A 13,120-nucleotide genomic window follows, 5' to 3' on the forward strand; every position below is an offset into this window, starting at 1 on the left:
TTTTTTGAATAAACAAATGTACTTTTTACATTGACATATGCATGCAACAACAACAGTTTTACAGCTGTCTTATTACATATGGTTATAAATTCTTGGTAGCAATCAAAAGACTGAAATTTTGAGGGCATGTCACATTTGACATTCATTAGTAGTAGCCCCTAATATTACTTTACATAATAAAATTACAGTCTGGTTCTTTTCTGGCTTAAATTTATGGTATAAAGGACTGAAAGGCTTTTATCAGGTGTGTTAGTTTGTTTTTTTGCATGTCAGAGTGTTCTCAGGAAACTTCTTGATTTAGTTTATCTGGCTTATTCATAGTAGAACCAACTGTAAACCTCTTAAAGCAAAGAAAAAAATCAAAAGCTGTCTGATTTTTTTAATTTACAAAAACCTTTCTAACATCTTTATTATATATTTGTAGATAAACCAGTAAAATATTATGTTTATATACAGCATTAGCTTTGATGCTAAATTCAACAGAATTTTTGTTGTTCATTGTAGTATATATAGTTCTTGGTCTCTTCTGTTTGATAAGAATATATATTTAAGTGTCCTGTTTATTATCATTATCCTAAATGTACAACTTCAAACACCTTTGTGTGATAAATACTTGATTGTTGTACAGTGAGATGGAAGTCATTAATAATCCTAATCATTCAAAATTTTCTGCCATTTAAATACCTAAATGAATTAAACAAACCTTGGTAAATTCATGCTATAAAGTGAATATGGTTTTAAAAATAATTGACCTATTATTGACTCTTGAGATTTAATTGCTTGCTAAATTCAAATGCTGTTCTAGTAATTGTTTACAAAAATATTACAGATTTCTTTTAGTCCACCATAGCAGGAAGTGGTTCAATTGATTTTATTGAAATTGAGCCTATGTCTTCTTTGTCAAATATGTGAGTCATGTACATGTTTCTGCTTTTAGCTAGCTTCTCAAATTTTAAAATAATTTCTCTGAGTGGTAAGCTTGGAACATTAATTTCTCAAAATTATATACGTATACATGTATGCAAGTTTTTATAAGGTGAGTTATTTATAAGATGTTGAATGAAAGAATGGGGAAAATATGTAAATAAGGTTGAGGTATCTGTCATTTGTGTCTAAATGCTTAATAATAATAAAAAATGTAGGCATAATTAGTATTTTTACTTTTGGAGCTGTGAATGTATAGATGGAAATATTTGTTGAAAAGGTCAGACTTTGTGACAAAAAACTAAATAATGAGGATTGCCCTCTGTCTCCTAGGGTCTCGTGATGGCTCCATGGGCCTTTGGGAGGTGACGGAAGAAGTTCTGTCTAAAGCAGACTCTTGCAGGGATGCTACTGGTGTCCCAACCTACGCATACATAACACATCGTGCTCTCAAGGACATTCCAAAGGAATATACTAATCCCTACAACTGCAAAGTCCGAGCACTTGCTTTTAACAACAATAATAAGGTGAGTAACAGAAGTTTTTAATCTTGAAATCCTAACACAAAAAAATACATTTTTGAAAAATAAATCTTTTGGTCAGCTCCAAGTGATGTTATCTTCAGTAGACAATTATGTATTTGATGTTCATTATTTATCTGAAATAAAATGATTCATTTTGAGATGGGCGGCTGTTCATTATATACAACAATTAATACTTGCTTTCCTTTTTGGTAAAAAAAAAAAAAAATTAAATTACAGCTTGCATGTGATGCACTAACATGGCATGTCCTTATAAATACTAGGTAAATAAGTGAATGCTTTGAATTTTTATATTTTATTTCTGTTGTCACAGGTGCCTATTTTTGTGCTTAGAGACCATTTTGATATGAGCAGCACTTCCAATATTAGAAAATTTGCTGTTTGTACGAGTGCATTATGTTTTATTTACCTGCTTAATATACATTTGTAAAATATTACCTCTGCACCATCCCAGTTAAAATAAAAATGTATCACTACGTATCACTACTTAATGTTAACATTTTATTTGGAAAAACCTTCTATAAATTCATCAAAAAAAGACTAATTAGCTGGCAACCACCTCTAGAAAAATCATGTGTTGTAACTGTACCTGAAAATGGAGTGTATTGTAATATAGCACCTAGAGGAAAAGTATGTCTGGAACTACAAAATATGATCTTACTGTAGTTGTTTTTTTTTTTTGTAATCTGATTGAGAAATGTATTGCTCTGTTTTCACTAAACTGAACTTAAGCTGAAATCTTAATTTTTTGGGCAAAATGTAACAATCTGTCATACTTACAAAAAATTGAATGTCATTTAATTTAAATCTTTTATAACTGTCGAAATTTGAGTATTAGGTCTTGGCATTCTTTGCTACAACATGTAATACTCACTTACAGGTACATCGTTTAAATTTATCTCACCTTGTGAGCTGGGCCATTATTTTAACTAGAGCTTTCAGCCATTAATTAAGATTTATCATGTATGAAATTTGAATACACGTAAATAGTAGTGGACGGTATGGCCTAAAATCCATTTAACAGTATAATTAAAAATTTTGAGTTTCTCCGACTAGTACATTCTGATTACTTCTATACTTGCCACACCTCCTATAACATTGATACCTATAACCATATATGGTGCACCATTACTGGTAAAGATAAGTAGAAATGTTTATATGGAGTGGGTGTAGAAAAGAACCCCTCTTAAAAATATTCACATTTTGTTGCTTTGCAGTCTGAAATGAAGACACACACAAAAAATTTGTCCAGCAGTATTTATTCAATGTAATTTGTAACAGCCAAGTGAAAGATATAATAGAAACAGTTCAGGAAAATAAAACAAAAAACAGAATCACTGAGATGGTTAAAGGATCACTCCCCTCCTAAAAATACTTGTAAATTCAATCAGGTGTAACTAATCACCTTCTCCATTGCACACCAGGCTAATTGGCTTCCACCTGTGATAACAGTAATCATTCTGATTAGTTCAGCATAAGAACACTGTTCCTACAGCATAGTGCTTGGAAGTGGAGCTTAAAGCCAATAATCAACTGTGGGTGGCAAAACACTGGCAAAATATCTCAGGAATAAAGTTGTGGACAGGCACAAGTCAGGAGATGTGTACAAAAAAAATTCAAACCTTTATCAGTCCGTAATGAAGAAATAGAAATTGTTTGATACCACTTAGGACCCTTCCTGGACCAGGCCATCCCTCCAAACTGGATGGAAGAGCAAGAAGGAAACTTGTCAGAGAGCCTGCCAAGAGGCCTATGGCAACTTTGAAGCAGTTACAGGAGTTTTTGACAAAGAATTGTCATTGTGTCCATATCATAACAGTGTCACAAATGCTCCAAAAAAGTGGCTTGTATGGGAGGGTTGCAAGAAAACAGACACTCCTCAAGAAAAGCCACATCAAGTTTCATAAGAGTTTTGCCAAAACACACTGAGGCCAAATGAAAAAAGGTGTTATGTTTAGATGAAACCAAAATAGAACTATTTGGCCTCAACGTCAAACAGTATATCTGGTGGAAAGCCAATACAGCTTACCATCCAAAGAACACCATACCTACAGTAAAAGCATGGAGGTGGTAGCATTTTAATGTGGGGGTGTTTCTCAGCAGCAGTAGATAGATAGATAGATAGATAGATAGATAGATAGATAGATAGATAGATAGATAGATAGATAGATACATACTCACTCACTCACTCACTCACTCACTCACTCACTCACTCAAGGGGAAATTCACATACTCCAGCAGCAGCATACTGATAAAGAAAATATTAAATTAAACAGTGATAACAATGCAGGTATACAGACGGTCAATAACTGAATAATGTTAACGTTTACCCCCCGGGTGGAATTGAAGATTTGCATAGTGTGGGGGAGGAACGATCTCCTCAGTCTGTCAGTGGAGCAGGACAGTGACAGCAGTCTGTTGCTGAAGCTGATCCTCTTGTCTGGAGATGATACTGTTTAGTGGATGCAGTGGATTCTCCATTATTGACAGGAGCCTGCTCAGTGCCCGTCACTCTGCGATGGATGTCAGACTGTCCAGCTCCGTGCCTACAATAGAGCCTGCCTTCCTCACCAGTTTGTCCAGGCGTGAGGCGTCTCTCTTCTTTATGCTGCCTCCCCAGCACATCACCGCGTAGAAGAGGGCGCGTGCCACAACCGTCTGATAGAACATCTGCAGCATTTTATTGCAGATGTTGAACGCCAGCCTTCTAAGGAAGTATAGTTGGCTCTGTCCTTTCTTACACAGAGCATCAGTATTGGCAGTCCAGTCCAATTTATCATCCAGCTGCACTCCCAGGTATTTATAGGTCTGCACCCTCTGCACACAGTCACCTCTGATGATCACAGGGTCCATGAGGGGCCTGGGCCTCCTAAAATCCACCACCAGCTCCTTGGTTTTGCTAGTGTTCACGTGTAGGTGGTTTGAGTCGCACCATTTAACATAGTCCTTGATTAGGTCCCTATACTCCTCCTCCTGCCCACTCCTGATGCAGCCCACGATAGCAGCGTCATCAGCGAACTTTTGCACGTGGCAGGACTCAGAGTTGTATTGGAAGTCTTAAATAGAGTGAGGTACTTGTCAAGATACAAGGAAAGATGGATGGAGTAATATACCGTCAAATTCTTAAGGAAAACCTGCAGCCTTCTGCCAGAAAATTGTCAATGGGAACAAGGTTCACCTTCTAATGTGACAATGACCCGAAGCACACAGCAAAGTTGACCACACAGTAGCTGAAGCAGAAAAAGGTGAATGTCCTTGCATGGCCTAGTCAGAGCCCAGACTTAAACCCTATTGAAAATCTGTGGAATCACTTGAAGATTGCAGTCTACCAGCAGTTACAATCCAATCTGACTGAGCTTGAGCAGTTCAGTAAGGAAAAGTGGGCCTACATTACACAGTTTAGATGTGCAAAGTTGGTAGCGAAGTATCCCAACAGACTCATGGCACTAATTAAGCAAAAGGTAGTTTCACAAAGTACTGACACTTTGGTAGATCCTTTAAATATCTCAGTGATTCTTTTTTCTTTTCACTTCCATGGCCATACAGTAGGTGTATAAAATCAAGCACCTAGGCATGCAGACTGCTTTGTAAACATTTATGAAAGAATGGGTTGCTCTCAGGAGCTCAGTAAATTCAAACATGGTAACGTGATAGGATGCCACCTGTGTACATTTGTGAAATTTCCACGGTCGACTGTTATTGGTGTTATAACAAAGTAGAAGCAATTGGGAACAACAGCAACTCAGCCACAAAGTGGTAAGCCAAATAAAATCACAGAGTGGGGACGGCACAGGCTGATGCCCACAGTCTGCAGAAGTCTCCAACTTTCAGTAGCTATAGACCTTCAAAAACTCAAGAACAGTGCGTAGAGAGCTTCATGGAATGAGTTTCCATGGCCGAGCAGCTGCATCCAAGCCTTACATCACTAAGTACAATGCAAAGTGTCGGATGAAGTGATGTAAAACACACTGCCACTGGACTGTAGAGCAGTGGAGACATAAAGAAATGGATGAGTAAGTTTGGTGTGGTGGAACATGACTGGCCTGCACAGCCCTGACCTCAACCCGAGAGAACACCGTTGGGATGAATTAGAGCCGAGACTGTGAGCCAGGCCTTCTCGTCCAACATCAGTGCCTGACCTCACAAATGCTTTCCTGAAAGAATGGTCAAACATTCCCATAAACACTCCTAAACCTTGTGGAAAGCCTTCCCAGAAGAGTTGAAGCTGTAATAGCTGCTAAGGGTGAGCCAACTCCATATTAAAGCCTATTTATTAAAATGGGATGTCGTAAGTTCATGTGTGTGTAAAGGCAGGCGTCCCAATGCTTTTGGCAATATAGTGCATCTTTTACTTGGTTGTTATAAGCTGCAATGAGTAAATACAGCTAGAAAAATTGTGTGTGTCATTATTTCTGGCTGGAAAGCAACAAATTGTAAATAATTTGAAGGGGGTGTGATTCTGTTCTATACCGACTCTAAATGCATCTTTTTGTGAATTACTTTACTCTCACACTGAAAAAAAAGACAAAAATGCCATCTTTAACTGAAATAAATTTATTCTGGAAAAAAATTCTTCCTCAAGAGATAATTATTTTTAACATAACTGCACATGCCATAGTTATTGGCATTCCTGCATTTAATACTTTTTCCAACCTCCCTTCACCCAATAAAACAGCACTGAATCTTATTATACAGCATCTTATAAGATTGGAGAGTACAGAGCAGGGAATCTGAGACCATTCTTCTTTACAGAATCTCTCCAGATCATCCCAGGTCCTAGGTCCTCATTTGCACACTCTCAACTTCAGCTCACCCCACAGGTTTTCACTGAGGTGTAGGTGGGTGAACTGAGACAACCAAGGCAGAAGCTTTATTTTGTATTAGTTTATGCATTCTTGTGCTGATTTTGACATATGTTTTAGGTCATTGTTTGGTTTTAGGATCATGGTAGAGGAGGTCAGATTTAAATTAAAATCTTTTGGAAACCTGATTGAAGTGTTTAAAATTATGAAAGGAATTAGTAGGCCTACAGCGAATCAAGACTGAATTTCACACAGACATTAGGAGATATTTCTTTATACAGCGAACCACACACAAATTGAATACATAACCAAGTAGTGTGGTAGATAGTAGGACTTTCAAAACTAGACTTGTTGCTGTTTTGGAAGAATTAAGCAGATGGGACTGAAGAGCTTTGTTGGACTGAAGGGCATGTTTGTGTGCCTAGATTGTTCTAATGTTGTAATTTCATGGAGCTGAAGGTGCAATGTACTCTTAACAAGGTTCCCAGGGCTTTTGAAGGAAAACAGCCCCACAACTTCATAGAATGCCCAATGTACTTGATAGTAGGGATCAGGTTCTTTTCAGTATAGCCATCCTTCATTTTATGCCAAAACAATCTTGAGTATTTGTTGCCAAAAGGCTGAAGTTTTGTTTCATCTGAACACAGAAAATGGTTCCAATGTGGACATGGGAATGACATCTGCTGGTAGTTTTGGAGATTTGGTCAGTGCAAGATGCTACTTTGTTCTGTATTTTTCCAACAGTAGTCCCTGGAGATGTTTTTTTTTTTTTTTTTTTTAAAGCTCTCTCGTCATCCTGTACACTGTGCGTGAAAGCCAAATAAACTTGGACCCTATTCCTGGCAAGCTGGTGATAGTTACAGTAGATTTGAATTTTTTAATTATTGAACTACCTGTAGATAATGGGAATTTTCAAGTGAGTAGCTGTTTTTTATAGCCATTCCCTGACTTAAGAAGGTCAACACAATTTTCTCTCAGTTAAACTGTGTTCATGTTCATGAATGAGTAATGGAGTTTGGCCACTGTGCCATCTCATGTTTATACCCCAGTGAAACTGTTTGCTGTTTGAAAGTTTCTTCAGACTCTGATCAACTTAAAAAATCCAGATATAAATAGGAAAGATGCTTTAGTTACATGCTGTTTGTACAAATTTCTGGAGGTATCAATAATTGTGGCTCATGTGATTTTGTTTTTTTTTTTTTTTTTTTTAAAAACTTCATTTAAAGATTGGGTTCTGTCAATTTTTTCAGTGCAAGATTGTTATTTAGGTGGTATTTTTTACAGCCCTTTTTACACAATCGATGCTGAAGTGCCAATAATTGTGGGGGTGTGTGTATGTGTATATACAATATATATAAAATCAAAAGGCTTTTCTGTGTGCTACGTTAAAACTCGCATACCTCTGGCCTTTGAAGGCTGATCTTGGTCTCAATCAACAGTTTATGCTATGACCCATGCAACGTAGTCTTTGGTTTTTATGATTGTGGTAGAGTGTCACTGAAATTGGAGTTGCAGGTGCCTGTCGAGGCTGGCACAAACACTGGGACACGCATTACCTTATAGGATTTACATGGCTGTGCCACTGCTGTGCTAGTCACGACAAGAACAGCTGACTAATGACATCACTGGTCTGTCACAACATGGGGGGCTTTCAGTGACGTGCGGTTCATCAGAGTGAGATTTACAAATATATAAACCCCAAAGAATAGCTTATTCACTATTCAGTTGGCAGCCTGAACATTGACTACTGGTTATGTTTCATATCTCATCATCATAATTTACACACACATAGGTAAGGCACATATTTGGCTAAGAAAGAACGTTACATTTATAGCGGCGAGAGAGAGCGCATTTGCTCCGCACCCTCCATGTGTTTTCAATTTGCCATTGCAATCCCACAATTCATACTCATTCAGTACAAATGAAAGTTTGAAGTGGTGTACAAAAAATAGATTTCAATTTTGGCCTTAATTGAAATATTTAGTTGTTTTTAAGTGTTTTTAATTCTGATGCTTTAATCAATTTTAATATAGACTGTTCAACAAAAGGATAGCAAGAATAACAAAAGAATATATTTTTAAGGTCAAAATTCAGTTTTTAAACATTGGATTGTTTTTTTTTTTTCATAATCTGATCCCATATTTTATAAAATTGAAAAACGTTTATGGTCTTACCTTTATTTTTAAATGAAGTCCATGCGCCTATTCTTCTCCACGAAAATCTCGGTCACTTTCTTGTAAAAGTACTCCTTATATTCCTTTAGTTTTAAAAGTCTTAATCTTCCGTTTTGGTAGTCATTCAGAACAAAAAATAAAAATAAACTGACTGCTGCAGTGCTCTTGACTTTCTGATATCGCTAACGTCTTGAAGCTCAGAGCCTCTGTGTAGAAGAACAGCAGCAACAAGCAACTGTTGGGCTCACATGCGCCCCCTTCGGAGCGGCACAGTACTGTCTGCCTCACCTTGTGCCTTCTCACTGCAGTTTTATGTCCGATCAGCAAAACTAAATATGTCACACAAATTCATTAAAGATATTAGCCAGAATGTGGAAAGTCAGGTTGTATAATAAATGTGTTTGCAAACATTAGGTTCCGCTTCTCTCTTTTTTCCCCTGTATTTCAACAGGAAATGTGCCAATTCAGCGATTTTGACTATAAAAATGATCAAACTTATTGGAATCATACAGAAAACAAATTTACAGCACAGACCAGTGGACAGATTTATTTTATGTTGTCATTATTAGCCTCACCTGCCTCCCCTGACCGCACGTCCCAGGGGGCTTTATGTTTGTGCAGAGTTGCCAGAGATGCAGTAGTGTAGCAGAAGTCACAAAATATGCACAGGTGTACTACCTCACACATATCTAATGGAATAACTAAAACCAACCAAACATACTGCTGCTCTGACACAAATGCAATTCCTCAATTGCACATGTAGCCTATAGTGGCTGCGAATTAAGCCTTCAACATTTTGTGCAAGCCCCAGGTAACACTGATAGGCAAGATCAGCAGTACATGTTGTCCTGCATGGCTCACACGTCAATAATGCTGCAGGTCAGACATGAAACCAACTTCCCCAACTGGAGACCCTCACAAGAATCTCTGCAGAGTGACTGGAACTGCTAGCTTTCCTAAGCGCTGCAGGCAGCATTTGCTCTACTGAGCGTTCAGGCTACTTGCTGGATGGTATTACAAATGCACAGACTGATGCTCACGGCGACCTATATTTACACAAACAGGGAGATCCTCTTAACACTAGAATTACCAAAGCCTACAAAAAAACTCATAAATCCGGCCCACCTTAAATCCCTTCACACATCTCCGTCAGCATCTTTTGTCTTGTAAATGTGTCAATAAGCGGCAAGCAGCCTGCTATCACATCCCCCCCACCGCCGCACAAAGTTTTTTCAGCTCAAGTCTGTTTACCTGCGTGTCAGTTGCTTAGAGTTGTATAGAGTAAACACTATATTGTTATTTGGAAAAAAGAAATTTCATGTGTGTTCCGTGTCTACAACAATCTGCTTAAACACATTGTTAAAATGGAAACATTTTTCATGTTTTAGTAATAATTGACAAAATGTAGACATAAAGTGTATAATGTGTGATGCCAGAAGTCCAAATATCAAATAAACACTTTCACAAAAGGTACAAGTATAACAAAAGAAGTGCACTTTTATTCAAGAATATAACTGCAGAAAAAAAAAAACCCACGTTAGGGTGTGACATTGACATGCCTTTGATACAACCTCTTTGGTGGCGCAGCGGTAAGAACTGCTGACTGGTAATAAAAAGGTCATGGGTTCGACCCCGGACGACTTCGTTTTGAGAAGTGAGCTGCTCTTATTCTTACTATTTTAGAATAAAAACATACATTTGATTTGAGTCTGTAACAGCCGGTGTAAATTTATGGTACTTGTAAAGGTTAGCTTTGTTTTTTTTTTCTTTTTATTCAGTTTTATTCTCCCAGTTACGTTCACGCTCCCCCCGATCTGACACTACTGTTTTCACATAAAGACATCCTATAACAGAGGTGAACTCAGATGAAGACGAAGGTTATACATCAGAGAAAGAATGCACATTGCACTTTTGCCGTTGCTGTATTTTGTATATACACGAGAAGCTCTGCAGTCTACTTGTGACTTTAAGCTGTAGGAAGATAAGTAAATAAATCAAGGTAAATAACATTCGATCTGGCTTTTATATACAAAGTACAGAGACGGCAGCTTCCACCTGCAGCTATAGACTCTTCAGTATGCTAACGATGCTCCATTCTAGTGTTTAGATGTGGACGGTGTTTTTACCCAAAAAAAATTCTGACTGCATTCTTGTACCATTGCTTGTGAACTGAAGTGTCAGCATACACTTTTCGTGGCATTACACATATACTTTGTCAGCATGCCCAAGGAAGATAAGTAAATAACATTCGATCTGGCTTTTATATACAAAGTACACTGATGGCAAAAGTGTGACATGCATGCTTTCTCCAATGTAGAACCCTCGTCATCATCTGAGTTCACTGTTATAGGATGTCTTTATGTGAAAACAGCAGTATGAAATGGGGGGAGCGTGAACGTGACTGGGAGAATAAAACTAAATAAATAAATAAAGCTAACCTTTACAAGTACTATAAATTTACACCAGCTGTTACAGATTCAAATCAAATATATGTTTTTATTCTAAAATTGTAAGAAAAAAAAGAGCAGCTCACTTCTCAAAACGGAGTCGTCCAGGGTCGAACCTGTGAACTTTTGATTACCAATCAGCAATTCTTACCATTGCACCACCAAAGCGGTCATATCACAGGTATGTCAATGTCGCACCCTAACGCGAGTTCTTTTTCTGCAGTAATATTCTTGAATAGACGCGCACTTCTTTTGTTATACTTATACCTTTTGTGAAAGTGTTTATTTGATATTTGGACTTCAGTCTTCACACATTATACACTTAATGTCTACATTTTGTCAATTATTACTAAAACATGAAATGTTTCTGTTTTAACAATGTTTTTACATAGATTGTTGTAGACACGGAACACACATAAACTGCATGCATTCCAAATAACAATATAGTATTTACTCTATTCAACTCTAAGCAACCGACACGTAGGTAAACAGACTTGAGCTGAGAAAACTTTGTGCAACGGTGGGGGGAATGTGATAGCAGACTGCTTGCTGCTTATTGACACATTTACAAGACAAAAGACGCTGACAGAGAGGTGCAAAGGGATTTAAGGTATGCTGGATTTTTTCGTAGGCTTTGGTAATTCTAGTGTTAATTGTGAGACTATAGTGAAACCAAGTACACCCAAATTTTATCTATACTTAATGTTATTATTTTTTTTTGTTTTGCATATGCTATAAACAGACAAGCAGAACAACGTTTTCAGTGAGTAATAGTAATTACAAACTTTTATTTTTTTGTTTAGTAGGCTTTTATTCAAACCTGCTGTAGAATAAATCCGTAGTAATTTTAGGCTCTGATGCCAATTTTTAACATTTTTCTTTGAATAAATCAACTTTAATTTGCCTTTATAACATTACCAAATAAAGGTATTTGTTATGTCCTTTAATATAGAGTTCTGCACCAGTCTCTCCCCCAAACCATACTAAAACACTAAACCCCCTGCACCTCCTGGGGCCCCCCGTCCTGTATTTGCATTCCTTAGCTCATACACCTAAGACTTTACAAAATTGAAGACAACCTACTGAAGAATACATTCTACAACCACAGAATAAAACATTATACAGCTTCCACGACTTAACAGAGTTCTTCCTCACCACTTTTACACAACACCAATTCCGTTACAAACAGTACTTCAGCCTTTTGATTTAATATACACATTTCTTTCATTTTGAAACTACATTATTTCACCACCTCTGACTACTTTTTTCCATTCCCTTTATTAGGACTGGAGGAACACATTCATAGTATCAACAGCTCCTTAAGAGCTGGCATTCCTTGGACCCTCTATTGCTAATCCCTCATGACATAGTGTCTATCTATTAAAAATTCATATTGAAATTTATCATTATATTGATGGACTTCACCCCATTCTGATCCCTTTAATGTGAGAACTGAAGGCCCCTGTATTCCACTAATTACATAATTCAAAACCTAAATGTTTTTAATACTTTTTACGAGGTGTTTGATTTCTTTTTAATACCACACACATTTTGTCATGCATTGGTATTTGAAAAGAGTCGTTTATAACTCAAGATAGTGATTACGATATGACACGTCTTTTCTTGTTGTTATTATTGTTTTTTGGCAGGAGCTGGGAGCAGTATCTCTTGATGGATATTTTCACTTGTGGAAAGCAGAACAAAGTTTATGTAAGGTAAGTGCATGCTGAGTTTTTTTAGCGATTTTCCACTGAGATCTTAATTTTAAATGATAACACTGTTGATTACTAATGGTCAGTAGGGCTGAGCAATATATCGAATTTTTAGTTTGAGTCAGTATTTAAGAAAAATCAATATGCAAAAACCATTATCACAGTTTTCAGCAGTTTTATTTTTCCACTTCTTATAATTGTTAAATAAAATCCACCAAATCCGCACCTCTCTTTCAAAGTGTGACTACATAAACTCCATCCATGTTGCCAGGCAGTAATGAGTGTGTGGGGAAAAAAAATAGAGCGAGGATCAAAATAGGAAATGTTTAGAACAGGTAGAGTTAGCTGTGCTGTTTGGAAGTTGTTTGATTTTTTTTTCCAGGAAATCAGTTCATGCAGCACAAAATCTAAAGATAATACATATTACTGCATATGAAGAGGCCAGTCAGTCACGTGTAGCACCTACAATGTACACTTGCCCATCAAAACAGACTCCTACTAAGCAAAGTTCAAAACAAA

General features: G+C 37.1%; 1 protein-coding gene across 1 annotated transcript in view; it reads left to right on the forward strand.

Moving 5' to 3' along the window:
- The window catches only part of dcaf12 (DDB1 and CUL4 associated factor 12), a 96,864-nt gene that overhangs the window by 36,035 nt on the left and 47,709 nt on the right, over positions 1-13,120 (forward strand). The window contains exons 4-5 of the mRNA XM_028792381.2: positions 1,258-1,451; positions 12,539-12,604. Of these exons, the coding sequence (XP_028648214.2) occupies positions 1,258-1,451; positions 12,539-12,604 (260 nt within the window). The remainder of the gene's footprint in view (positions 1-1,257; positions 1,452-12,538; positions 12,605-13,120) is intronic.

Source organism: Erpetoichthys calabaricus, chromosome 7, assembly GCF_900747795.2.
Source record: "Erpetoichthys calabaricus chromosome 7, fErpCal1.3, whole genome shotgun sequence".
Taxonomy (NCBI): Eukaryota; Metazoa; Chordata; class Cladistia; order Polypteriformes; family Polypteridae; genus Erpetoichthys; species Erpetoichthys calabaricus.